This window comes from Phodopus roborovskii, unplaced genomic scaffold (assembly GCF_943737965.1).
Source record: "Phodopus roborovskii unplaced genomic scaffold, PHOROB, whole genome shotgun sequence".
Taxonomy (NCBI): domain Eukaryota; kingdom Metazoa; phylum Chordata; class Mammalia; order Rodentia; family Cricetidae; genus Phodopus; species Phodopus roborovskii.
The window spans coordinates 29,181,380-29,207,987 of record NW_026126525.1 but is presented as its reverse complement, the minus strand read 5'-3'; the positions used below and the strand labels follow the sequence as shown (position 1 = coordinate 29,207,987).

The 26,608-nt window shown below is 42.2% G+C and overlaps 1 protein-coding gene across 1 annotated transcript in view; it reads right to left on the bottom strand.

Annotated features, from left to right (window-relative positions):
* Tec (tec protein tyrosine kinase) overlaps window positions 1–26,608 on the bottom strand; it is a 68,800-nt gene that overhangs the window by 21,066 nt on the left and 21,126 nt on the right. The window contains exons 3-8 of the mRNA XM_051198080.1: window positions 11,182–11,286; window positions 8,642–8,723; window positions 7,905–8,033; window positions 4,319–4,359; window positions 3,415–3,587; window positions 1,495–1,560 (exon numbers count right to left, since the gene is read on the bottom strand). Coding sequence (XP_051054037.1) covers window positions 1,495–1,560; window positions 3,415–3,587; window positions 4,319–4,359; window positions 7,905–8,033; window positions 8,642–8,723; window positions 11,182–11,286 — 596 coding nt within the window. The remainder of the gene's footprint in view (window positions 1–1,494; window positions 1,561–3,414; window positions 3,588–4,318; window positions 4,360–7,904; window positions 8,034–8,641; window positions 8,724–11,181; window positions 11,287–26,608) is intronic.

Sequence of the window (26,608 nt, the reverse complement as noted above, 5' to 3'; positions counted from 1 at the left end):
TAAGGAACCCTCAGAGGAATACATAGTCAGGCAACTGTCACTGAGGAAGCCTCACAGAGTACACTTAAAAGACCTAGCCCATATAGACCAGTATGCCCCTGGTAGCATGTATAATCTACTGCCCACCCCTACTGCTCTATCCTCCTACCCCCCCCCCAGACTACATGAAGCAGGCGACAGCTCTAGAGCACTATGCTACAAACCCATACAGCATGTCACTACACTAATAGTATTGACTACTATAGCACAATGGTAAGCATTTGTGTATCTATACACACACAAGATTGTTAGGGAATAGTAGGAGTGCCTCACCTCCATCACAGTCCTATGGAAAGATTGCCAGTCTGTTTTGGTAAAATGAACTATATAGTACGTAATTATATACTGTCTACATTTCCACTTCGGATGTCACTTTAAGGGATCATGCCACTGATGCTAGGACTTTTAGACCCTGTTGGCCTTCTTCTAGATTTTGAGGTATGCTCATGTCATTACAGTGAGATGGCAGAGAAACACTTGCTGTTTTAAGGAAGTGAATGTCATATTCACATCCTACCTCAGGAGGACCAAAAGAGGATTGACACCTATGGGACATGCATTAAAATCTGGCCATGCACTGCCCGTGGGCATAGGAAGCACAGCTTTTCTGTAAAGTGGTCAGACAGCATCAACAAAGTTCACACAAGCAGGCTTTCCAGGAGGTAGATTTTAGAGAGATGATTTTAGAGAGAGATTTTAGAGAGAAGACAGCAAGAAGAGGCTACCCCAATTATTTTACTGTTGCAAAGATACCTGAAACAACCCGATACCTCCCAGATAAGAAAACAATTATATTCATTATTATGAGTCCATATGCTGGTTGTAGTCCTTGGGTCTTGCCAGACACTACATCAATGCCAAAAACTCAGAAAATATTTTATAAATTCATGACTGAATGAGCTATAGTGCAGCTATGAAAATATTTTCAAAGACTGTTTAATGGCAGGAAGAAATGTGAACGCATAATGCACTCACTGCTTGGTGGAAAAAGAAAAAATATCATAAATGTTGACAGAGATCAACTCGTGTTCATAACATTTTCTTAGTAATATTTTCCCCTATTTTCAAAGTCTTAAAAAACTATAATCATAGACTGTTGTTTTTATCTGAATAAAGAAACAATGAAATATTTTTAAAGGCCCCTCTGGGAAAATGTTGTTCCTTTCCCTTGAGTGAATGAACAATGGCATTTATTTCAAACTCAGCTGAGCTATGATTGTTCAAATCCAGTTCAACTGTGCCTGCTTATATAATGGAATTCACACACAATACACTCAAGGAAAATGCTCTATAGAGATAAGTCGCTGGCTTTCACTCACTCAGACAACAGAATTAAGGATATGTTGGCACCTTCTAAAGACATTAATATTATCCCTTAATCATCAAATCATCTTACATAATTAGGAAAACACTAGTTTCTGGCTACCTGCACTTATAAAGTAAAGGATTACTTACTCATATTGATCTAAGTTGTTTGATTTCTTTCCTGTGACATAATTACTTGGAATATATCCTTCACTCCTAAAATTAAGATGAGAAAACAAACAGAAATGACTTCATTTGTTATTTAAGGAAATGTAACTGATTTTCTAAAGCATATCACCTAAAGTTTATACAAAACCCAGCTGTCCCAATAATTTAATGTATCTGCATTGTCTGATACTTTATATAAGTCCATATTTGATCCTTCCAAAGATTTTAGCTGCACAGACATTATTATATCCATTTTCTCATCCGAGTGTGAACTTGAACTTTAGGTCTTTCCAATATGTCATGATGCTGGTCAAGTCTTTATCCCGTCTAAGGATGTCTTAAACTACTACATCACAAAAGTCTAAGTGTTGGACAGAGTCACCCACTCTTCTACTACCTTAGCAAACTCTTTGGGAGAGCATCACCAAACTAGAAACTTTATAAACTTTTATTTGGTACTGAACCTTTAGTAAAAGCTCATCATACACATGCGTGCAACCACTCCCACTCACCTACCCACATACACACATCACACACATACATGTATGCATGCACACATGTGCGCTTTCCCACAGCAACTGAAGCCTAGAAGTAGGGACAATACACCAACACATAGAATCCTAGAATTTCACCTGCTATCTGTAAAACAGTGTTTCTGACTGAAAAGAGGCAGAATTCCTTGGGGGGAAATGTCAAACTGCAGGTTCAATGAGGAAAAGTACAGGTGAGCTTGAATTGTTTTACTGAGTCAGAAAGCAAAGACAAATTAATAGGCTCCTCAGCTCAAAGCAAACAGAATGGTGACTCCTTTAGATTGAAGCCATACACAAAAGCGTCCACAACACCAAGAAAAATCACTGATTACCACTGTCGCCATCAGAGGGATCCAGTCATCAACTCATTCTGAAAAACCATGAAAGTTAAGGATCTCTGCCTTTCCTGCAAGAACTAAGTGCACTCATTGATGAGGCAGTTCCTTACAGACTTACAGCTGTGGGTGTGATGGCAGAGTTCGGAAAGGGACTGTGTAATATCTAAGGCAGAAATAGGTCTAAGCTGTTAATCATTAGTGGATGCTAATCTCAAGAGAGGGTATGCGTTATGGGAACTTTATGATGTGTCCGTAAGGCCAGCTCCTGAACCAGGAAAAGCCTTGATACCATTCACAACAAGGCAGCTGGAGATCATCTTTCAGGAGATCAAGCTTGTAGCTCCAACCACCAGATTACAAAAATAGGAAGACACAGAGGTGTGCAGACATTCCAAGAAGGGGGGGGAACAGTCCACTTAATATAGATGATGGTTCATTTCATAAGGTAAATAAGCTGGTCTTATCAAATCAAAAATGAAAAGAAAGGACTATTGGAAAACAAAACAAAAAAGACACCAGAGACATATCCAAGTCAGGTGTGAAAGTACACACCAATAGTCACTCCCCTTAAGCCCTAAATTACCTGTACAAATAATGTTTGCTGTATATACACAGACATAATTTATACACATGTATACCTATATGCACATTTACAGAGAGAATGAAAAATTCAAAGAAGTTGTTTCATTATACTGAGTACACTGGTGGAGAGAGACAAAGACAGAGACAGAGACACAGAGAGAAATTAGAAGAAGAAAAACACAATAAACTATTTCTTAGGAAAATTTATGTAAGTGTAGAGCACTTGCCTAGCATGTGCTTGGCAGGCAGGCAAGCATGCACACATGCACACCACCAATAACAAAAATAATCCTTAAAATTTTAAAGTATGCCACATGGTGCTGCAAATTCATAGTTTACTTGGATTTGTGGCTGACTGGGCTAGTCTGTCGTAACCCATTACGGTGCACACACGTCACTCAGCAAGTCACTTGTACCCACTGTGAGTCCCACACCAAGGAAGCACTTACCCATACTTATCTCTTGCTCTCCACCAGTGGGCGTCATTCTTTTCCAGTATGATATACTCTTGGCCTCTCTCTAACCTGAGGTCATGTGCTTCTGTTGCTTGGAAATCATACATCGCTACAACTATTTCCTCAGTATTTTCTTCTTCTGGGGGAATTGGTGGAGGAGGCCTTCTCTATGCAGAGAAGAGAACATTGGCAAGTTTAGCTTCTGTTTGAAACTGATCATGGGTTGCAGCAGTAAAATACTAAAGGCCTCACATGTCACCACAGAGTGAAGCCTCAAGTCTAGTCTAACCCACCTAGTAAAACCTGTGAGCCCTCCCACGACAATGTTGGTGTTGTTGGACTTTTTTAAGAGTTCAAAGCAATGTGCACTCCTTTATGCCTTCATTGTAGAAAGCATGAACTTAGGACCTAATGTTTTCTTATCCATTATTTACAATGCTACCACAAAGTCAAGTATTTACTATATAATAAGTCCTAAGCTACAGCTGAGTTAACCCACCCAAAGTTTAGTAACCCACTCACAGTTCTTATTGGCTAAGGAACTGACTGCGTCTAAATTACATGTTATTCCACCGTATCCCACCCCACAGGCATGTCATTAAATCACAACTTTATTGTGCCATGTTGTTAAGACAGAAATGTCACACCTCTCAAATGACTCCTGAAGCCAATCTACCAGAAGGTAACAGGACCCCATCAATAAAAGCTAAAGAACTGAACTGATAGTCTTGACATCAAGAACCATTCAAATGACTCTGCTTCTAAGGTGCTCCTGGGAGGAAGCAATATCACACGGCTGAACTTAAATACAGTCAATAGACCACAAACCCTTCTAGAACACACAGACTTGTACAAGCAGAGAACTTAGGGATTGAACATGAAGGCAGAGACCACTCACCTTCTTCGTTTCTGGTGCTGGGGGCAGTGCTTTCCTTATACCTGAAAATGCCAATAAATGTCCATCACAACGATATCCCATAAGAACTGATGGGAGAAGACACCACTGGTGGAGAGTGAGCTCTAGACAGGAAACCCAACATACACAAACCCTGTGATCTCAGTATTCCCTACTCAGCATCACCCTGGCTCTTACTTATTCTTAGAATCAAAATCTAAACTGGAGCTGGGGTCCGACAGAGAGCACTTAGCATGAGGCCCTGGGTCCAACCTTTAGCATCACAGCAAGCTAGATGAATAAATGCATACCTTAGGTTACAGTAGTGCTCCCTCATCTACAGCTTCACCTTCCACAATTTGGATTGCACCAGTGAGCCACAGTATGAAAATACCAAAAGGAGCAATTCACAAGCTTTCATTTGTACACTGCTCTGAGAAGTATGATAAGAATCTCTAGATTGCTGAATGTGTTTATCAGCTCTAGGAGTTCCCTGGTAGAGTTTATTGGGTCGCTTATGTAAACTATCATATCATCTGCAAATAGGGACAGTTTGACTTCTTCCTTTCCAATTTGGATCCCCTTGATCTCCTTTTGTTGTCTTATAGCAATGACACTCATGCTAGAGAGGATGTGGAGAAAGGGGAACACTCCTCCACTGCTAGTGGGAGTGCAAACTCAATACAGCCATTTGAAGATCAGGAAAATGGGAATTATTTACCACAGGACCTGGCAATCCCCCTCTTAGGCATATACCCAAATGATCCACATCCATGCAACAAAGACATGTGCTCAACTATGTCCATAGCAGCATTATTTGTAATAGCAGGAACCTGGAAGCAACCTAGATGCCCTTCAACTGAAGAATGGATAGAGAAGATGTGGCACATCTACACAATGGAATACTATTCTGCAGAAAAAAATAATAATGGAATCTTGAAATTTGCAGGCAAGTGAATGGCTCTTCAAGAAACCATCCTGAATGAGGTAACCCAGTCACAAAAAGAGGAACATGGTATGTACCTGCTCATATATGGATTTTAGACCTAGAGCAAAGGATCATCAGCCTATAATTCACACCACCAGAGGAACTAGGATACAAGGAGGAATCTAAGAGATTCATATAAAGTCTCTCACAGAAGGGGGAAGGGACAAGTCCTCCAGAGCACAGGGGAAGTGGGGGGGGGCAGTGAATGGAGAGAGAAATAGGAGAAAGAGAAGGGGAGGAGAGGAAAGCACATGCGACTAGGAAGATTGAGTCAGGGTAGGAATAGAAGAAACAAGAGAAAGAGAGAGAGAGACAGAGAGAGACACAGAGAGAGAGACACAGAGAGAGAGAACATAAAAGAGGGAGCCATTGGCTTGAAGAGAAAACTGAACCTAAAGAAAGGTCTAGAGACCTATAAGACTGCCACTAACTAACAATTTGAGCAACCATGGAAAGGCTACCATAAATGCCCTTCCCAGATAGTGAGATCAACAATTAACTTATCCACCATCATGGAGCCCTCATCTAGTACCTGTTGGAAACAGAAGCAAAAACCCATACCTAAACACTGAGTCGAACTAGAATCCAGATGCAGAGGGAGAGGACAAGACCAGATTGCAGAAACACATAGAGACAGTTGACCTGAACAAGGAGGAGATGACAGGCCCCCAGACTGATAGCTGGGAATCCAGCATGGAACTGAGTCAGGCCCCCCTGAATATGGGTCTCAGCCAGAAGGATGGAGCAGTCTGGGGGACCTTGGACAGTGGAACCAGTGCACAAAAGGACCTTGCGAACACATCCCCCATGGGGGGATACCTCCTTGGCCTAGAGACAGGAGAGAGGTCCTAGTCCCTACTTCAAGTGACTTGACAGATCTACATGACCCCACCTGGATGGCATTGCCCTACATGTGGAATTGGGGTGGGGGATGGGAGGGGAGGGTGGCCAGGGTGCATGTGAGAGGACAGAGAGGGTAAGAAGGAGGGAGGGAAAGAGGGAGGGAGAGGGAACTGGGATTGACATGTAAAATAATATATTAAATTTTAAAAAATGTCAGAATTAAAAAAAAAAAAAAGAATCTCTAGATATCTGGCTCACATCGTCCCAGGAGGCGAATCATTCCTTCATCCAGCATGTCCACACTGCATCCACTCTCCTCGCCATTAGTCACTTTACAATCTCAGCTCGCATATCAACTGTGGTGCTATCACAGCACATAAACTGTTTCTAACTGAGTGATGACCACAAATGCAAGAATAGCAATGCTGGCACTCAGATACACCAAAGAGAAGCTGAAAAGTGGACCCGTAATCTGAAAAGCTGGAAGGTCTCAACTAAATAAGGAAAGAAGTAAAGAATGCTGGTGTTGCTAAAATCCACAACACAATAAGAATTTGTGTGTAATAATTTTTATTATAGTTTGTAATTAGAGTCATTCTATCTTATTGGTAGGTGTTATAGTTAATCTCTTACTGTGTCCAAATTGTAAATTATACTTTATGACTGGGATGTATGCATATATGTATTGGGACATAGTATATATATATGAAGTTCAGAATGACCTATGAGCTGGGACAGATCCTCTGCAGATAAAGTGGTACTACTGTAATGACAGCACTGAGAAATGCATCTTTTCTGTCAGTCTGTCCCTCTACAGTTCTTCAGTTTGGTGTGGCACATGGTCACCCAGATAGTGGACATGAATGGTGTTCTAATCAAAGGAGTGGGCCAATTTTAGACACTGTCCCTATAAAAAAAAGAAAAACTCTCTGTGAGCATTCTGAATGCTTTCCCTGCTCAGTTGCTAAAGGAGCAAGAGTGGCAGAGTTAGAAGAATCTCATACCTGCAGGGCCATCGTAGAATCATGCCTGCTAGCTCTGGGCCAGCTGCTTGCCTCTGTCTTACTACATGATACACAAAAAAATTGCTAGCTTTAGCTAACTGTAACTTCTCAGTCATTTCTCCAGCAAGCCAGGGTGGACTTTACCCAGATAGACAAATACCAGCAACCTAGAAACTTGGGTCTTGTTTGGTAATATGCTAGGTTAATGTCAGGGTGACTATTCCAGAAGATTCAGAGGGGAAGAACTCAGAATCAGAGCTGTCCCTGCCTGAGGCAGCAGCCCTGATAAAGGGCCATTCTCCCACTCCCCAGACATTGCATCAAATGGCAGTTATAGTGCAGGTGAGAGCATGGGGTGTCCCATCCTCCTCAGCACTAGTAGCTTTTGACCTCTGGTTTTGGCTCATGACTAAGAGCCTCCCACAACAAGGGTTTCTAAGGATCCTGGTAAAGAATTAACCTCCTGCCCTGAATCTGACTCTGGGATTACAGGTGTGCACCACCACCCAGGGTCCACACTTTCAACTGATTCATTTTGACAGGCCTCCATGTTGTGATAAAAAGCTTCCCAAAGAGACTTTGCCTCTGCTAAGTAAACACCATCACTCTTAGACGATATATACCTACCTTGCATTTGCACTTTTCTAGGTAGGGTGCCCTACCTGATCAGAAGCTAAATTCTATCACTTCCCCCAATATCAATAGTATGCTCATTCTGAGTACATCATGACTATAGAATCAAATGAATACTTACTACTCTCAAAAAGATTGTATTTTTCACATCCGGGTGCTAGTTTTTCTGTTTGTCTACAACACTGGTAACTTCCATCTGCCCAAAATTTTGGATGATATTTAATCATAATGTTGTTGTTGTTCTTTATTTCTGTAAATCACAGACATATGAATGGTTAATGAAACAAAACAAACTAAAGTTCTGGTGAGTAGCTGTCCATCATTACTTCTTCCTTAACAATATGCTCATTATGAGACTGCCATTGTGACATTACATATACAGTAAAATCAGAAAAGCTAGATGGTTTTCTTTCCTTGTCCCCTCTTACTGGCGAAACACTCCTGTGAGAAGTGAATCACTCTACTCCACAGTGGATCGGTGCCCACTACCACTGTGCTCCATCACACAGTGGAGTATGGAGCAAGGCAAACTGTCAATGTAAGCCCTTCACCTTGAAAATACGATTTCATCCACACCAAGTGTCTGATGCAGGCAATTTCTTAGGAAATACAAATTCTGATATTACAAAAGTTCATGCTTTATCACCTTCAACCACGTTGTGTGATAAATGGAAGCACGCTTTTACTAGGAAAAAAAAGAATTCAACTAGAAAGAAATAAGATTTTAAAAAAGGAAATCTGTCTTCAATACAGTATACTAACACAACTGACTGTCCTTGGAGAGATATTCACTATAATTAATTATGAATGCAAGAGCTACATTAGCAATATGCCTATATAGGATGCATGAGCATTTACCTTCTTTTAACTTCTTCACCCATCGGTCCCTGCTTTGTGGACTAGGTGCAAAAATATAAAGCGTGTTAGCATCATGAACAACCTAGAATAAAACAAAAGGTGAAACCAGTAACAACATTTGCATACAACACTTCCATCTAGCAGAGCCCACAATATTACAAGCATTAATTCCTGTGTAGTTGAATACAAATCCATTACTTTAGAAATTTATAGATTCCTTAGTTACAAAAGCACATCTAATTCTTATTTTCAACATCAAGTGGTGTGTGTGTTTTACAAAGGATTGTGGGAACTCTGTGTGTGTGTGTGTGTGTGTGTGTGTGTGTGTGTGTGTGTGTATAGAGGCCAGAGGATAACCTTGGGTATTGTCTCACAGGCACCTTATACCTAATTTATTCAGACAGGGTCTCTCACTGGACTAGAACATACTAAGCAGATTAGGATGGGCTGGCCAACAAGCCATGGGATCTGCCTTTCTCCACCTCCCCAGTTCTGGAGTTACAAGCACACACTACCACCTCTGGCTCTTTTATGTGGCACTGAGCTATGACTCAAGTCCTCACAGCATTTATGGACTGTCCAGACCCAGGATTGCATCTTCACAGAAGAAAATGGATGCAGACAGCTCTCGGGATGCTTTGCATTTCAATTTTAGTTATTAAGTTCTGTGGATCAACTTGGTGCACTGAGGCTTATTCTAATCTGGTATTTTTCAAAATATTTTTGGATGAATTTCAGTATCACTTCTGTTATTTCCTTTCGCCCCATTAGTGAATGCAGTAGATAGCTTTAAGAAGCACTGAGCCTTACAGTTGTAAGCTTCATAGATGTTAACTCAATCCATCAAGAGATCAGCATTTCCACTTTATAGACAAGGAAATGAAGTCCTAGTCCAGACCCTACACCCCTGGATAACTTTAGGAGGCACCATGCACACAATAGGCATGATTAGCCTTATTTTGTATTTTTATACTAATAATAAGCCTTGGAAATTAACCTATGAATCCTGCTATTGTTCTGAGATGTTATCCCTAATGGTCAGTCACAAGGCAGAAACACCCTGCCTGACTAAAAAATAATGTCTTCCATTATAAACCTCTCTTTACCAGGCCAATACCCATGAGACTGAAAAGTAAACAACTATCACATTGGTCACAGATGTTCCTGGCCTGGTTTAATAGATAAACACTCCCCAATTCATTTTAATGCCTACATTTTGGTACAACTATCCAAGACACAAAAATGCATCAAACATGAGCCTACTTCTAAGATATCGTGAAATGCTGTATTATAATACAGAGGTGGTACCAAAGACATGTACTAACAGAGACGCGGAGAGATGTTTTCATATTGTTACATGGTTTTCACACCTTACCCAGAGTTGTACAACCAACTCTGTAATAATAAATAATGAATTGTAGTATACCAGGAAAGTCATCCTGAATTGAACAACATATCTGGAAAGAAAAGCTTGGGCTTGGACCATCTTGAAAATTACTGTTATTATAATAATAATCTGGTTAGTGTATTAATTTACTGATTCCCCAATTCGGCCTAAATAGTTTACAGATGCCTCCTGGCTATAGGGCAGTTAGGATCTCTAGCAACTATAACTCTTTTATCTTATGACATAGGACACTTTCGTATTTGTACAAGGATTTCTATAAATAATACCCTTAATCTGAATAATAAACATCTAATTTTTGACAACTCAGGCAGTTTGGTTGTCTGGAGTACCAGTCTCCTTCATCTACAAACCACAGTTCACACCATGCCTGTCCTCTGAAAACCTGTAAGTAAGAGTCAAAACCCCCTGGTTATGTAGAATTGCAGTCCCTCTCTCCAACCTACAATGCACATCCCCCTCTCCCTTCAAGCCCAGCCATGCTCTCCTAACTGTTTCCCCATGTAAGTGCCTCAGCCTGTATCTCTCCTACTCCATCTGACCAGTCATTTCCTGCCAGCTCCTTTTAATGAATTTGCTTTTTTTTTTTTTCTTCCTAAAAAGTACACAAACTTGACTGTTTTTTTTTTTTTCATTCACAACGAGGTTCTGAGGGAGTCATTTACAACCAACCAATGAACATAACTTTCCTTGGTCATAAATGAGAACAGTAGAACACAGGATTGTCATGTAGTCTTATCAACATATACTGCTACTATTATCTTTTACTGCAAAAGGAGCCCTATCATCTCCTTTCTGTTTGAAAGTAAATCGTGCTTGCTACTTTCCAGAGTCTTGAGTTCACAGAAAGAATCCCAGTGGGCTTTGTTCCGTCCCAGAGTTTACTCCTCTATGTTCTGTGCTTAAAGTGACCCACGGGATAGACCTGGGGTTTAGTGACTCAGGACCATTGGTACACTATAGTGACCAAAAAAACAAAACAAAACAAACAAAAATGGCTGCAAAGACTTAAGCAGTTAAGGAAGATGACAAAGTAGCCCCAAAATCAGCTATCAAACCCAGGACAGGAAACTGTAATGTCAAATGGGAACAGGACAAAGGTGGGCACCATGTTGTTATGAGACTGCCAACTCACCTGGAAGGGATATTTATTTTGACAGGGAATGACACCATCATCATTCTTCACGATTTCCACACACTTGATTTTTGAAATATCAATATATCCCTTTCTGTATTTTTTCTGTGAAAAGAGAAAAAGAGAAGATATTTCACAACCACAGGACATAAGAAAACTATTTAATAATTATATTTGATGATGAAATTACTGATTCAAAAGACTACAACTTCAATAGCCAGGCACAGGTGGACACTTGTAAGCCTGACACTGAGGAAGCAGATTCCTGGGGTTCAGTGGCAAGCCAGCCTAATTCCAGACCAATGGGAAAGAAAAGATGGGCAGTTACTGAGAAACAAAGCTATCTTCAAACCCCCCCCCACACACACACAGCACAATTTCTTTAACAATTACATAAATCAAATTTTCCTTACCTGTTAAGAATTGTTCAAAATATTAACACTGTGATAACTATAGTTAAAGTCATTAGATCCTTTTATTTCTAATGATGAATTTGTTCTGTCCTTGCTTCAAAAATCAAAAACAAAACCTCTGAAGCAGAGACATAGACTCCCTTTCACTGCTGTCTTCACCCCTAGATACACCTTTATTCGACCTCTTGACAATGGTGCTTATTAAAAAAAAATATTAAAAACCAAACACAGAGGACTCACTGGGGCACTGACACACACTCTAACCAACTGCACAACTTCCTGTTCTTCCTACATGGAGGGGCCTCCCTTGAAGCAGCACAGAGTTCAGGATCATAGATGGGAAGTGGACTGCCATAAACACAGAAAACTCAGCCTAGCCATAGTGTGCGAAGCTGGACTTCCCCACCATCCACCCAGTCTCCCTGCTTACTGCACATCTGCCAGCAGTCTATCAGGATCCACCCACACCCGTGAGCACATTAACCTCATACCTGGAGATTCATTCCAGGGAAGAATACAAAAACAAACGAACAAAAAAGCATGTGCAAGGATCCAGGAATGGGCATGCATGAAAAACTAACAACAAATACAATATTCAATTAGAAAACATTGTTTAAAATACAACTGATGCACTGCATACAACAAGTCTTCCAAAGACTAAGGTTACCGTTTTGAATATTTATATAATAAAGAAGAGAAAGAAGGAATACAACTGTATACCCCTGGAATCAACCAATGAAAAATTATTTTCTTTAAGCTGGACCTGATGGCACAGACATGTATCTTAGCTACCCAGGTGGCTGTGGCAAGAGGATCAAAAGTTCAAGAACTACTGGGGCTATATCGGAAGTTGAAGGCTAGCCTGAGCAGCTAAGTGAAACCTATCTTCAAAAAAGCAAAAGCAAAAGGCAGGGAGGAGGGGCATGGAGAAGGTCAGTGTAGCTCGGTAGAGCACTTGCCTAGCCTGTGCTAGGCCCGTGGTTCAATCCACAGTGCAAAAGTGAAAACTTAATAGTCAGAAAGAAAATTATTTCCTCCAACACTTTGCAGTCTTACCTCTGGCCGCAGCTGTATTCTGTCTTCTCTACACTGTGCCCAAGAGCCTACATGGCATCGTCAATGATAAGACTATACAATTTGGTGGTGGTGGTGGTAGCTCATGCCTTTAATCTCAGCACTTGGAGACTCGGGAAATGGAGTTCAAGGCCATCCTGAGTTACAGAATGAGCTTCAGGACAGCCAGGCCTACATAGTGAGACTCTGTCTTGAGGGTGAGGGAAGCCTTCACACCTGCCCCACTCAAGGTCATGAGCAGCTTCTATCCCATTAGCCTTGTGTCCCCACTAGTGCATATGTTCTGTCAGATGTTCATTATTCACCCCTCCCTCCTTCATCTTTTTCTCCTTCCCTCTCTCCCTCCCCTCCACCTCCAGATACTCTAATCAGTCTTCGGTTCGATCCCTGGTCCCTTGAAAGTGGGCTGCAGATCACCTGTCTTCTCCATTCCTAGCTGGGCTCTCACTGCTGCTTTCCAGTCCTGTGCATCTTCTCCAGAGGCCACCAGCACTACTAGACCTTGTCCTCCCCTTGAAGGACAAGCTCTGACAGCTTTTCTGTAAGGTCCACAGTCGCTCCAAGGGCAGGCCCTCACATCCTCCATGCTGCACCTCAGGGGCACTCTAAGATCTTACCCTGTGTCTTCTTTTAATCTTGCTCTGTTTTGTTTGTTTGTTTGGTTGGTTGGTTGGTTGGTTGGTTGGTTGGTTGGTTGGTTTTGGTTTTTCCAGATAGGGTAACTTTGGAGCCTACCTTGGAACTTGCTCTGTAGACCAGGCTGGCCTCAAACTCACACAGAGATTTACCTGCCTCTGCCTCCTGAATTCTGGAATTAAAGTCGTGTGTCAACACCACCTGGCCCTCACCATGCTTCTAAAATATGACAAAGAGGACACAGTAGCTCATGACTGCAGCCTGGCAGTTCACAAATGCATTTCAGTCTGTGCTCACAGCATCCCGTGGGGTAGGCCTATTCTCCTAGCTGTATGGGTGATGAGACCACAGCCTACTCAAGCTGAATACAGTCCCTGAGGACCTCCACTACTGCCAAAGCCCTCTGGCCTCTAGAGTGCCCTAGCTGCAAGTGGTGGCAGGACTGTGGAGTCAAAGTCCCAGAGTAGACAGTGGGGCTATTGAGTATGGAGTTTCCTAAGGGTTCAAGTTCAAAAGTCAGCCTTGTCTACAGAGCTAATTCCAGGACAGCCAGGGCTACATGGAGAAACAACCTGCTGGGTTGTTGCCTTCCAGGCATTTACTTCTGCCTATAGACATCTAAACCAGGACCTGCCTTTGCACCAGCCTACTACTTCATTCTTCTCCTTCCTTCCTGTGAGAACAACTAAATGTTCAACCTACACTTCCTTCCCACCCACTCCCCTGACCACTTGCAACCTGCAACCCCCGCAGTTGGCTAGGGGCAACCACAGAAAACGTCAGCGATGACCAAGCTCAGCAGCCTTGCTAGCCTGCCTCTGCTCTCTGACCATAAGAGCTCCAACACTCCCTTTTCCTTTGGTGGCTCTGCCTTTGAGCCATCTTGACTGTCTCTCTCCTTTTTCCTTGGTTTCTCAATTGTCATCTGCCTGTGCCAACACTGGTGTCAAGAACAACAAACAAACAAACAAAAATCACAAACTAAGAAAAGCTCGATATCCCAGGAGTCTCCTGCAAGGTAAGACCCATTTTACAGATAACAAAACTAAGTAGCACACTTCAGCTTACCTGTGGGAGAAACTGATAATGAAGTCACTGTACAAGGCTACATATAAAATGCTACTGTACAGTGTTACATATGAAAAGGTGCTCATAGGCCTTTAATCCCAGCACCTGGGAGGCAGAGGCAGTAGATCTCTGTGAGTTTGGGGTCTACAGAGTGAGTTCCAGGACAGCCAGGGCTACACAGAGAAACCCTGTCTCAAAACAACAGAAAGATGTGTAAAGAACTGTACTTTCTATATCAGAAGTGGGATAACAGAAAGAGAAACCCCAGCAGAATGAACAAGCCACTCAAAGAAAATCACAATCCTACACGATTCTCCTTGTCTGTCAAATGGGACCGATGGCAGTATCAGTTCCCATAGGCTTGGTATGAGGGTTAAATGAGCTGAGCTTAAAGGATTTGTCAGGCTCTAAGTAAGAGGCTCAGGATTATTTGCTAAATAAAAAAGCAAAAGCAAACCAGAGTGCCTGCTTGTAAAAAAACAAAACAAAACAAAACAAAAAAACCTGCTACATGTGTCTGGTCAGGCTGGGTTACCCACTGTGCTCCTAGGGACTACACTCACTAACTGGTAGAAGAAACTGCAAGAGCATCATCCTGTTAATTTGTCACATGTGTTCACTGTAGAAACCTTAGAAATCACAGAAAGTCCTGTGATCCCTCATCCCTAACCCTGAGGCAACATCGCTGTCTCTTGAGACTATTCTCTGCAGCTCACCAGTCCTGCAGCAGGAAGGTGTGTTCTGCTTCCAAAACACCGAACTCCACCTACATCATCAACCTTGGGCTGCTGTCAGCCAGTGTCAGAGGGGGATGACTTTGATAGAGGACTAATTTATACACATGCTCTATGGAAATTTCCTACTGTGCTAATTAGCATTTGGGCTTCTGGATCCAAAGACCTTCCAGAAACAATCAGTGGTAGTGAACAGTCACAGATCAACATTGACACGGGGAGCCCGAGGACCTGCATTCAGGTGAAGCCAGCTCTCCCTGATTCCACCACAGAAAAGAATTCCAGGATGAGCCTGGGTGAATCAAAGGTAACAGTTTGCTAAGTGGAGATAAGGAATAATATGACCTTAAGAGATAATTTGTGAAGGGGAGGAGAGAGGGAAGGGGGGAAATGTATAACAGAATAAGAGAGAGAGAGAGAGAGAGAGAGAGAGAGAGAGAGATATGATATGTGAAGGGGAGTGGGGGAAAATGTATAACTGAATAAAAGAGAGATAATAGGGCTGAAGCTTTCAGCGGGAAGAGTCAGCGGGGGAGAACACTCAAGCATGCATCTGTTCAGGAAGGTTCCACAAAGGTTTCAAGCAGGAATTCAGATTCTTGCTGAAGAAACGTCTCCCTTCTAGACTGCCTCTTCCCCACAGCATGCCACTGTTGGAGAACCTGAGGCAAGTGGAGGGTCAGGGAGAAAGGAAACAGCCAGATGGCCAGATAAGGCAAATCACCATTGGCAAGCGGCACAGCCATTGCAGCCGGCCTGCCCTCAAACCAGACTCTGTGGCTCAGTTACACTGCTCAAAGGGGATGTCCTACAGGGTTCAAAGACAAAACAAAGTTTTAAAGCCAGGTGGTGGCCGTGCAGCCCTTTAATGGCAGCACTCAGGAGGCAGAGGCAGGTGGACCTCTGTTGAGTTTGAGGACCGTTTGGTCAATGGGGTAAATTACAGGACAGCCAGGGCTATACAGAGAAACCCTGTCTCGAAAACAAGTTTTAAATTTAAGTTAAACAAGTGGGGGGGGGATTCACATGAGCTCGTGAACTGTTCTACTTGATCCTCTTACTGAATTTCCTTTTAGCGATGAAATGGTTTCTATGAGACGCACGTTGAGATTTAGGGATGAGAGCAAAGTGCTAATGAGGTTATGGTCAAGGGCAAAGGCACTCTCACCCTAAGTGAGCGAGTTCATCTGTCCTTTTGAACATCCTTGCCTGAATGGCCCTTAGGAGGGAGGGCAGTATCTCGGCAGGCTATCTTGACTTTATCCCATGTGCCAAAATGTCCTGGCCTCTTAGGCAGGAAATGACCCCAAAATGAGGGGCTTCATTCTCTTTCCAGGACCTCCTCGTTTCCCCCATTTTTCTATTCTGTCCATAGCTGAAAGTGTGAGGGGCTGGAGCAGTGGATCTGCAGTTGATAGTGCTTGGTACGCTTCCAAAGTATCCAAGTGTGGCTCCCAGCATCTGCAGTGGATGGCTCCCAGCAGCAGGTAACTCCAGCCCCAGGAGCACATGACATCCTCTGCTGGCCTATACGAACAGCTGCACTCACATGTACCTATTTTTGAGTTGTTCCTTCATTGCTGTGTGCCAAAGTCTCAGGGGTAGGGTAGAGGGCATAGGGTCTCTACAAGACTTTCCCAGGACAGTTGTGGGTGGAAGAAGGGATGAGTCCTAATCTGGGAATGAGAACTTCTGTAGTGATGGGGGGGGTGAGGCTAGGAGAAGCTGGGGTTTTAAGGAAGTAGCATTCAGACCTGGTTTTCAAAGGAGAAATGACAGTGTCTCCGTAGAGAAAGCAAAGAAGGTTCTAGGCTGCAAAAACAAGAGAGCTCTGAGTATTTGGGGAACTGAAAGATATGGACAATGGCTGAGCTCAGGGTAGATCAGAAGGATAGGAAATGGCCCAAAGAAAGGCTGTTTGAGACCAAATTAGGCAATGCTCAGATACAAGGCTGAGGAATTAGTGTCTATCCTAAGCAAGTCTCAAGGGGTAACAAGGAATGCTATATAAAAAGGCATATTTTAAAAATAATTTTATTTATTTATTTATTTATTTATTTATTTATTGCTTTTTGACAGGGTTTGTTTGTGTAACAGTAACAGTTCTGGCTGTCCTGGAACTCACTTTTTGACCAGGCTGGCCTTGAATCCACTGAGATCTGCCTGCCTCTGTCTCCCAAATACTGGGACTAAAGGCATACGCCGCCGCCACCTATCCATCAAAAAGTTATTGTTGAGGACATACCATACTCAACACCATTTACCACTCGTCCCACCACATTCGCAGTGCTCGCAGAGTCCTGTGGACTCTTCCTCCCAAGCTCTCCTGTGCCAATAATTAGCTGTTCTTGTGGCACCGAGGACTCGGCTCCGAGTTCAACTGTGCATGAACAGTGGTAAACTAGAGTTTGAGTGACACCATGAGCCATGACAGAGAAAAGCAAAGGACAATTAGGCTGGAGCGTGCAAAGCTTTGAGTGGTTTGACTGACTATTGAACAAGCAGCTGTAGATATTTGGAAACAGCTGGCAATGCTTGGAACCACCCTCTGTGTGGATAATGTTTCTCCTCTTCACAGTGCTTACACAGCGGGCACAGCAGTGCCTGGTTCTCTCCGCATCTCACGGTGCCCCTGGCAGGTCAGGCAGCTCCAAGGAAGAGGAGGCCTGCCGTGATAAGCCACTCACAGAGCACCCGCAGTTGGTCAGTCATGTGCTCTTTGTATGTCTGCTTCCAGGGAACTCTTGTTCCCTCTTGTAACGTGGTGTGTCAGCTCTTCAAAACCATCCAGGAACCTCAGAGAAGCCTTGTGAGAAGTACTATCTCTCTATGTATAGATGACAGATGATAGATAGATAGACGACAGATGACAGATGATAGATAGACGACAGATGATAGATGATAGATAGATAGATAGATAGATAGTAGATCTTTAAAATTTCTTCCAGTAAGACAATTAATTCATGATCACTCTAATCTACTCTGTATTTCTGTGATTACTGGGGCCTGGGGAGAAATAAGCAACATCATTACTTTTTTCATGTAAATTTTACTTATGTAGCTTTTTTGTTTCCTGCCCACAAAACTGAAATGAAGGGGAAGTGAGAGCTCCTCATACTCATTTTTGAATATGCCAAGCTAAAAAAGGTTGCCTAGAACTTAGATATTGACTCAACAGCTAAGATACAAACAACCATAAAGGATCATGGCAGTAATCCTTTCTTATGCTGGGGATATTGTTCTCTCATGCACAGCCTCTGTGAGTGTTTCAAAGTTTTAAGTCCCCTGTATCCCTCTCCAAAGTCACTTTACAACCAGCTTCAGTGAGGGGAAAGTGGACGCTGAGGTAAACAGACCTTGGCTAAAGCTACATAACTACTAGGTGGCAGAAGGAGCTAGAAGCAGGGGCGCTGCCTCTGAGACAGTCTCAGTGGCTGTTATGGTTTGGAAGACCCAATATTTGGTCAAAACCTGTCAGTGTATCTGTGAAAGATTATCTGAAGTAGGCTAACTAGAGCAGGAAGAACCTCCCTAAATGCAGGTGGCATCACTCCACAGGCTGCCTTCCCAGACTGAATGAAAAGGAGAAACAGGGCTAAGTGCCGGATTTCACTGATTTCTGTTCCTTGACTGTTGATGCAATGTGACCAGCTGCCACCATGATGAATGCATGCAAGCTATTAAGCCCACCATGAAGGATGCATACAAGCTATGAGCCAAAATACACCTTTGCTTCCTTCAATTGCTTCTGTTAGGTGTTTTCAAGAGAGGGAAAAGTAGCCAGAGGATATATTCTGTTCTTGAATGGAAAACCTATCTACTGTACCCCCCAAACATCAGAGCTCTGGCTTCTTGGCTTTGAGGACTAATGCTACACCCTCCTCCCCATCCTCAGGTCTCCACTGATCCCTATGATTCTCAGGCTTTATGGCTTGTCCCAAATCATCACTGGCTTTGGAATCTCTAGATTGCAGATGGCGGACTGTGGCACTTCTCTACTCTATGGTTACAAATGCCCATTCCTATCATCAATCTTATATATGTAATACATAACAAATCCCCTACATACGCATGCATATATACATACACCGCACAAGCGTGAGCGTGCACGCACACACGCGCACACACACGCACACACACTTTTACTTTACTAGTTCTGTTGCTCCCTCAGTAGCACAAATCATCTTTTTCAAAAACTCTGGGAAGCTGCCAGTAAACTGAGAGGTTGTGGGGTGACTGAACATCACAAGACACGGAGCAGAAAGTCTCTCAAAACATTTTTACATAAAATACTTGAACCCACCAGCAGGTTTCTCAAGCTTGACTACTTATGGACACTGCATTTGCCATTCATACTCGCTCACTGTGGGCCAGCTACTATGTTAGCCTTGTACACAGATGGCTACAGGAAGGCCTCACAGCATTATAGCATAAGGACTCCTCCACTCCATTTTACACAGGAATAAACCAAGCCATTGAGAATAAAATTAACTCAAAGTCACAATCATTCCTAAGTTTGAACTCAGTCCTGAATTCTTCAGTGTGATACACATTTAATTCATTTGATATCACTTGGCTATGTATGGACATTATCAAGGAGTATAAATGTCGGTGACAGAGTAATGCCCTGGAAGCAGTTATTGGATCTGGGAGGGTTTTAATGGGACTGGTAGAGGAAAAGTTTCTGCACACTGATAAGCTCCCCGGCCGATGTGTCATCCATATACCCAGAGTCTGGGATGTTCTGGTGGAAAATCCCCTCCCCCATCTCTCTCTCCAAACCCTACCTCATCTCAGAAAGACCACAAAATGATGACTCCTCCCCCAGAGATGCTCAGGACCCCCAGAAAACAGACTCCTGGTTTTCTGTTCTCTCTTTCCTATCTTCTTTGGGGTGGGAGCCTGGAAAATCATACGGGAGCATTGTACCCATTAAACGTGGGCTTTTTCTAATTCAGTTTGATTTGGTCTGATTTGGAATGTTGCGTTGGCAGAGAGGCTTATGGAGTGCAGAAACTTTTGAGTAGGTACAGTGAAATGTATCTCTAGGAACTGCAATTGCCTGCATCAGTACAGTCTTATGTGACTATTATTCTGTGATTTTAGATATGGAAAGTTTTGCCTTGAGTTTTTCAACATCCTGTTTTTATTCCGTATATTACATAGTACTTAATCTTAGCTGATAGCCTGAGCAGCAATAAGAACATTACTTTAAAAGCCTTAATCTTCACAATTTAGCCACTCTTACATGTAACCACTAGCTTGTTAATGTAAAGCCCTTTTGCTTTTCTCTCTTAAGAATGGACATACTTATCAGATGTGAAGCATCTGTATTAGAATGCTAGGTTGTGTGTTTTTGTTCTACACTAGATCTCATCCTTATTTTAAAAAAAAAAAAAAAAAAAGACAATTCATCAACCACCAAATTAGAAAAATCTCTAGTTTTTATTTATTCTGCTCTTCCTGATCCTGAAAGGATCTGTATCAAATTATTTTCAGTGGACACAAAAAACGTATCATAGCCACTCAACACTTCCCTGACTTTCCCTAATTAATGGCACCTGCTACTCTTGGAATGTGTTCTTTGAATTCTGCACCAGGTGGGAGAGGAAAAGGTTGCCCTCTGAATATGCTTTTGGGCTTATTTGAGTAGAATGTGTCCCTTTTTTCTGTGGATGAACAAGTGGGACTTGAACTTTCAAAAACTTTCCCTCCTTAACCTGAGCAATCATCTGGTTGTAAAGTTTTCAAAGTCAGTGTATGTTTTGACATCTTTTGTGATACTTTGGTGTCCATGGCTTTCCAAAATGATATAGACTGGAGAGTTTGAATATTCATTTGATATCACTTGGCTATGTATGGACATAGCAAGGAGTATAATAAATATCATGTGCTTATATCGCTTGTGCAGTTATGAACATGTTAACATATTAACAAGCTAAGTATGAACAAAAGGGGGTAAAGTTGACAATGTATTTGGGTGTGATAAAATGGCCATCTGTTGGAGCCAAATCCCTCTCTAAGAATTCCTTGGATGCTCACACACTTGCTTGGCTTGGGTGCCATGTACACATGTACACATGTACACTATCCCACCCTTTCTCTCGGGTCCTGTTGGTGAACTGTCAGGTCATTCAGTGCCACTACAGAGTTTCAGATCCAGTCAGTCTCAGTTCATAGTGAACTAAAAGAGACAAACCCAAGGAAGGTGCTGACGCAATATGTCTATGACAGAGTCATACAGAGGGTGCAGACCGAAAAAGAAACTAAAAATATGCAATTACATATGTGAAATATGGCAAGATAATAAAACATGGTTATCCAACTAAAAAGACAAAATTTATGACTCCTAGAACTTGCATTTCAAAATGCATACAAAGCCTCAACGCTTGTGCCGGCATCCACTGTACTTCTTCATGGTAATTGGTGTCTATTTTAGTCTGAAAATGTGCCTTGACCCTTCCTTCATTCAGCCATGTTCAAACTACCTTTAAAATACTAGCTGCTGGCTCTGGGGAGATGGCTCTGTGAGTTAACGTACTTACTGTGCATGCATTAGTACCTGAGTTAAGGTTCCCTGTAACTTATGTTAGAGCTGGGTATGGTGGTTTGAGTGAGAATGCTTCCCATAGGCTCACATATTTGACTGTTTGATCCCCATTGGGTAAAAAGGTTTGGGAAGGATTGGGAAGGATTGGAGGAGATGAGGTTTCAAAAGTTCATACCATTCTCAGTTAATTCTCTCTCCCACCCCCACCTCATGCTTGTGAATCCCATGTAAGCTCTCAACTACTGCTCCAGCACTGTGCCTACCTGTCTGCTGCCGCCATGATTCCTACCACGATAATCATGAATTTTAACCCTCCGAAACTGTAAGCTCCTATACCTCTACTACCTACAACAACATTCTTTTAATTGGTGTCCAAAAATTGCAACTTATCGCATTTTTTGTAATGCACCTTATCATTTGCACATATTCTATAGATTAACTTATTTTTAAAGCAATTTCTTCCTCAGCCTGGAGAGCTCATATCATATTTAGGAAGGTAGAGCTAGCTGCGCTATGCCTCTGTTTACATTGGAGAGCCTCTATCTTGTAGAGTTCATATGCTGAAGCGTCCGCAGACAATGCCATGGGAGTTTGGGACTGGAACAGATAACAGGCAGGACAGTATGTAACATACTGCTGAATAACCAAAGAGTTTATTCTTCTGTCTACTCTCAAGTTTGAAATGTTTCATAATAAAGGTTAAAATACATCTCAAAAGATTTTTAAATTTAAAACCATTTTGATAAATACTTATCAAAAATGTTGAATGATCAATATTGTAGGCAACCTAATTTAAATAATGATCTGTGAGAATACAGAAAGGGTCTATAAAGCAACTGACAGAACTGAGACATGAACATATTTCTTAGCTGTTACTACCAAAGCTCTGGTTGTTCTTAGGGTGATAGATACTGTGGGTTCAAAACAGGAAATGAGCATTGGAAACCCAACAACCCTGATATTTACACAACTGCTCTAGGAGGCCAAGCACACACAACAATCTGCATCCACCATGTTCAGCGTTCTCTATTGTTAAATAAGGAACTATGGACTCTCCTGGAGTTATGGGGTTTTTAGAATCTGCCTTCCACAAATGGAAAACTAGAACACAGAGGTTAAAAAGAAATAAAAGTTTACCACTGGGGTAAACAAAGCTGGGGATTCCATGGAAGGCAGGAGGTCACCTAGAAAAGAAAGGGTTGTTAAAGAAACTCCAGGCTATACAGCTACACCCTTCACCAGCTCTCACAGATGACACACACATGAATGCAGTTAACTCTCAGCCACATTACAGAATATCTGCCCATTCTCAAAAAAGTCTCTCAGTGCCACTGACCAACAAGGTACCCTGAGGACCAGTCACACGTGTAGTGGTAGCAGTATCTGTCTGCTCTTCTCACCTCCACACTGGTGAGTGAAACAGAGGTTCCTACCACCTGATATACCCAACAACAACTGCCGTGGATGGCTTCAAGAAATTATATAGGCTATCCTCATAAAGCCAGCGAACACATCTGGTAGGGCATTTTTGTCCTACCAAATACCAGATTTTTGGTGGACTCATAAAGAGAATAAGCTTCTCTTGCTAATTCCCTAAGGGAACAGTAGGTCAAGTCATCACACACTGCCATATTTATAGGACAAAAATAATGTAGCTTTGGTTATTTCAAATGATTCTGCTCAATACAGTTTGAACCTGCTCATATGCTACCAATAGTCTATATATGTATCGCCATGGCAGTTCTGATTTGTGTGACTTTCTACTGAACACCTACTACCTGTGATAGGCTGAACAGGTAACAGGAGGCATGCATGCTGTGGTCACCACTAGCTCCCAACAAAGCACAACTAATATACAATGTTGACCCAGGAAAATGTTAGAATTTGATTAGATTTCACTTAGCCCATATTCACAGAATTAATCTAGAAGGACAATCATTTTATATTATATGTAATTTTGATTGCCAAGGTAATTACATGGTTAGTGGATATTATGACTGTAAACACTTCGATTTATGAAGTTTTTTGATAGGAAAGGGTCACACTGGGTTTATATTTCAAAATCAAAGTTACCTACTTCTTAGGAAGTGTTATAAGTAGGAATTTAACAGTTAACATCTTTCTACTATCTAGTACCTCTCCTACACCTTCTTCCATCCAACTTTATTATTCAACATTTATACAGCTTCTACTAGTAAGATACAGCCCCGTCTTCAGAATTGTTACCCAGCCAGCCAAGGAAGAGTACTTCTAAAGTGGAGTGGGACATCCTTCACTGATAGCAATGGGACACAGAAAAGAGGTTCACTGGTCCAGGGGACAGGACTGAGAAAGCTTCATGAAGGAGGCATCTCCTTGAATCACAATAGGGATTTCCCCAAAAAAGAAAAGAGGAAAGAGTGTTAGTGGCATAGAACATGGAAAAGAGAGAAGCAGAGGGATGTGATTCCAAAATGGCCTCCTCGGGTTAGGAACTGCAAACTTCTGTGTGACTGATAAATTTAGATGCATCAAAGTGAGGCTAGGGACATGGATGAGTTGGTGACATGCTTGCATTATGAAAACTTGAGCTTGATCTCCAGAATTACCCCGCCACTACCACCACACACACACAAGATAAAGACAAATAAAGAAATGAGTGCTTGTAACTGGGAGTTGAGAGTAGGGGAAGATGTCCAGTGTCTGGAGTCTCCTTTAACAACTGATTCAACCTCACTATACCTCTTCCCCTGGCAATAAAATGTGATGAATAACAGCTCCAAGAACTTTGTCAATTTGTAGTAAGAATGAAAACAGTCAATTCTACTAAGTGTTAGGGACAAAACTGAGATATGGCAAGTGTTTCACTAACTTCACTATAATACTCCCAAAACACAGGCGGCCTAGGAAAGGTGAAAGCAGAAGACACTAGACTTAAGGGAAGTCCCTCATACCGCCCTTCAAGACTCCAATAACGCACATGGGAGGACTTGTGTCAAAGCTTGGCTGTCTTACCAAATAAAGTGGGATGATGATCTGTTTTGGACATGATGAATGAAGTAAGATCTCTAAGATTTTAAGAGGACAACAGAAATTACCACTGTCCATCAACACGTGTTCTTTTCTGTTGCTGTTGTTGTTTCTGACATAGAATCTTGCTTTGGACTGCCCTGAAAGTATATAGAGTGTCTGGAATCAAACTTGCAGCTATACTCCAACATCTGTTTCCCAAGTTCAGAGATGACAGGCCACCATGTTTGGCTTCAACATCTGTTGTTTTCAACCAAACAGCTTACCTTGACTTCCTCAGATTTTGCAAATCTTTTCTAAAAAGATGAGTGATGCTTCATGTGACTGGGCTATGTTTACCCTTTGTGGCTATTTAAGCTCTGTTACACTTACAGCATGAAGCCAGAACCAGGGCTGATTCATCCAGAGGCCATGAGCACTTCCCAGTACAGTAGCAGGCCATGTGTACATGTTTGGCCAAATGGTTCTCTTCCTTCAGGCAAGCAGTACTAGTTCACAGGCAAGTGTATGCCAGTCAGGCAAGCTTTAATGATGGCCTTGGATGCTGGTAAATATCAAAATTAATACATGTTGGAGTCCTATGTAAATATATAGTTTGACCAACCAAAAGTGATCAGAGACTTATCTAGGGGTGGCATAGTGTAGTGGCTCTAAGCTTTGGGATCACCCTGCCTGTGTTTTGTTCCTGACTCTGCCACATATTCTGGGATACAGGGCAAGTTCTTTGACTTCTCTGTTCTTCGATTTCCTCTTCTGTAAAAGAGAAATGTGTGTGTTTACCTCACAGGCATGAGAACTGAAGTGTGTACTTACAAAGCATATTCCCATATGGTGAGCACTACAGACTACAGTAGCACCACCGAGGGATGGGACTATTTTCTGCTAAAAGCACTGTGAAAATAGCAGGTGCACAAAAGGTGCACCAGCCTGCCTTCTTCCTGAAGTCCCTTGATGGGGAGGGGACGAGGCTTTCCACAGCAACAGTAAGAAACATGTTCCCATCAACTTGAGCAAGGAGCCAACAGAGATCCATGTGCATGGTCTGAATGGGAAATACTCCCTAAAATGCATGTTTAAATATTAGGCTGTGCTGTGTTGAAATGCGGTAGAGCAGTGGTTCTCAACCTTCCTAACACTGAGATCCTTTAATGCAGTTCCTCATGCTGTGGTGACACCTCCATCCATAAGATTATTTTCATTGCTACTTCAAAACTGTAATTTTGCAACTATTATGAATTGTAATGTAAATATCCCATATGCAACTCCCTGTGGGGGTCATGACCCACAGGCTGACACTTGCTACTATAGATTGGAGCCCTGCTGTGATGGTGGGTCATGTGAGGCAGGTCGTGGGTCCCAGCCTGGCCCTGCTTCAGGTGCTGCTCTCTGCCTTCTGGTCTACCTTCTGTGAAGAGCCCTGTCTCCCACATGTTCCCACTGCCATGGAACACACCCTTCCCTGCCACACTGGACTGAAACTACAGGCCAAAGTAAATCCTTCCTCTCATAAGCTTCTCTATCAGGAATTCTGTACAACACAAAAGCAGGTAATAGACTGTATAAGCCAATGCAGGCCACCTTTACCCGTTTTTGATTTTTGTGCTAGCCAAAGCTCCTCCAGCTTGTCATCTTTTTATAGCTTGTCAGCTGGGAACATGAGCTTTCAGCTCTAATCCACATCTTTACATCTTCCTTTTCCTTATGAAGGTGCCCACACACTTGGATGAATTACCAGCTTTCTCCTGTTTATCTTTTGGTAGTCTAATTTTTAGGGCCTCAGCCAGAAAAACTAAAATAAGCAGAGAAGAAGAGGGGTTTTCCCCTCCTCTACATGCTGTACAGCTATTTGTTTAAAAAAAAAAAAAAAAAACTAAAAAAAGGCTTCTTTAAAGCCCTTCTGTTCCTAAGCCACAAGCCACTCATGATTTTTTTCACTGTGCAAA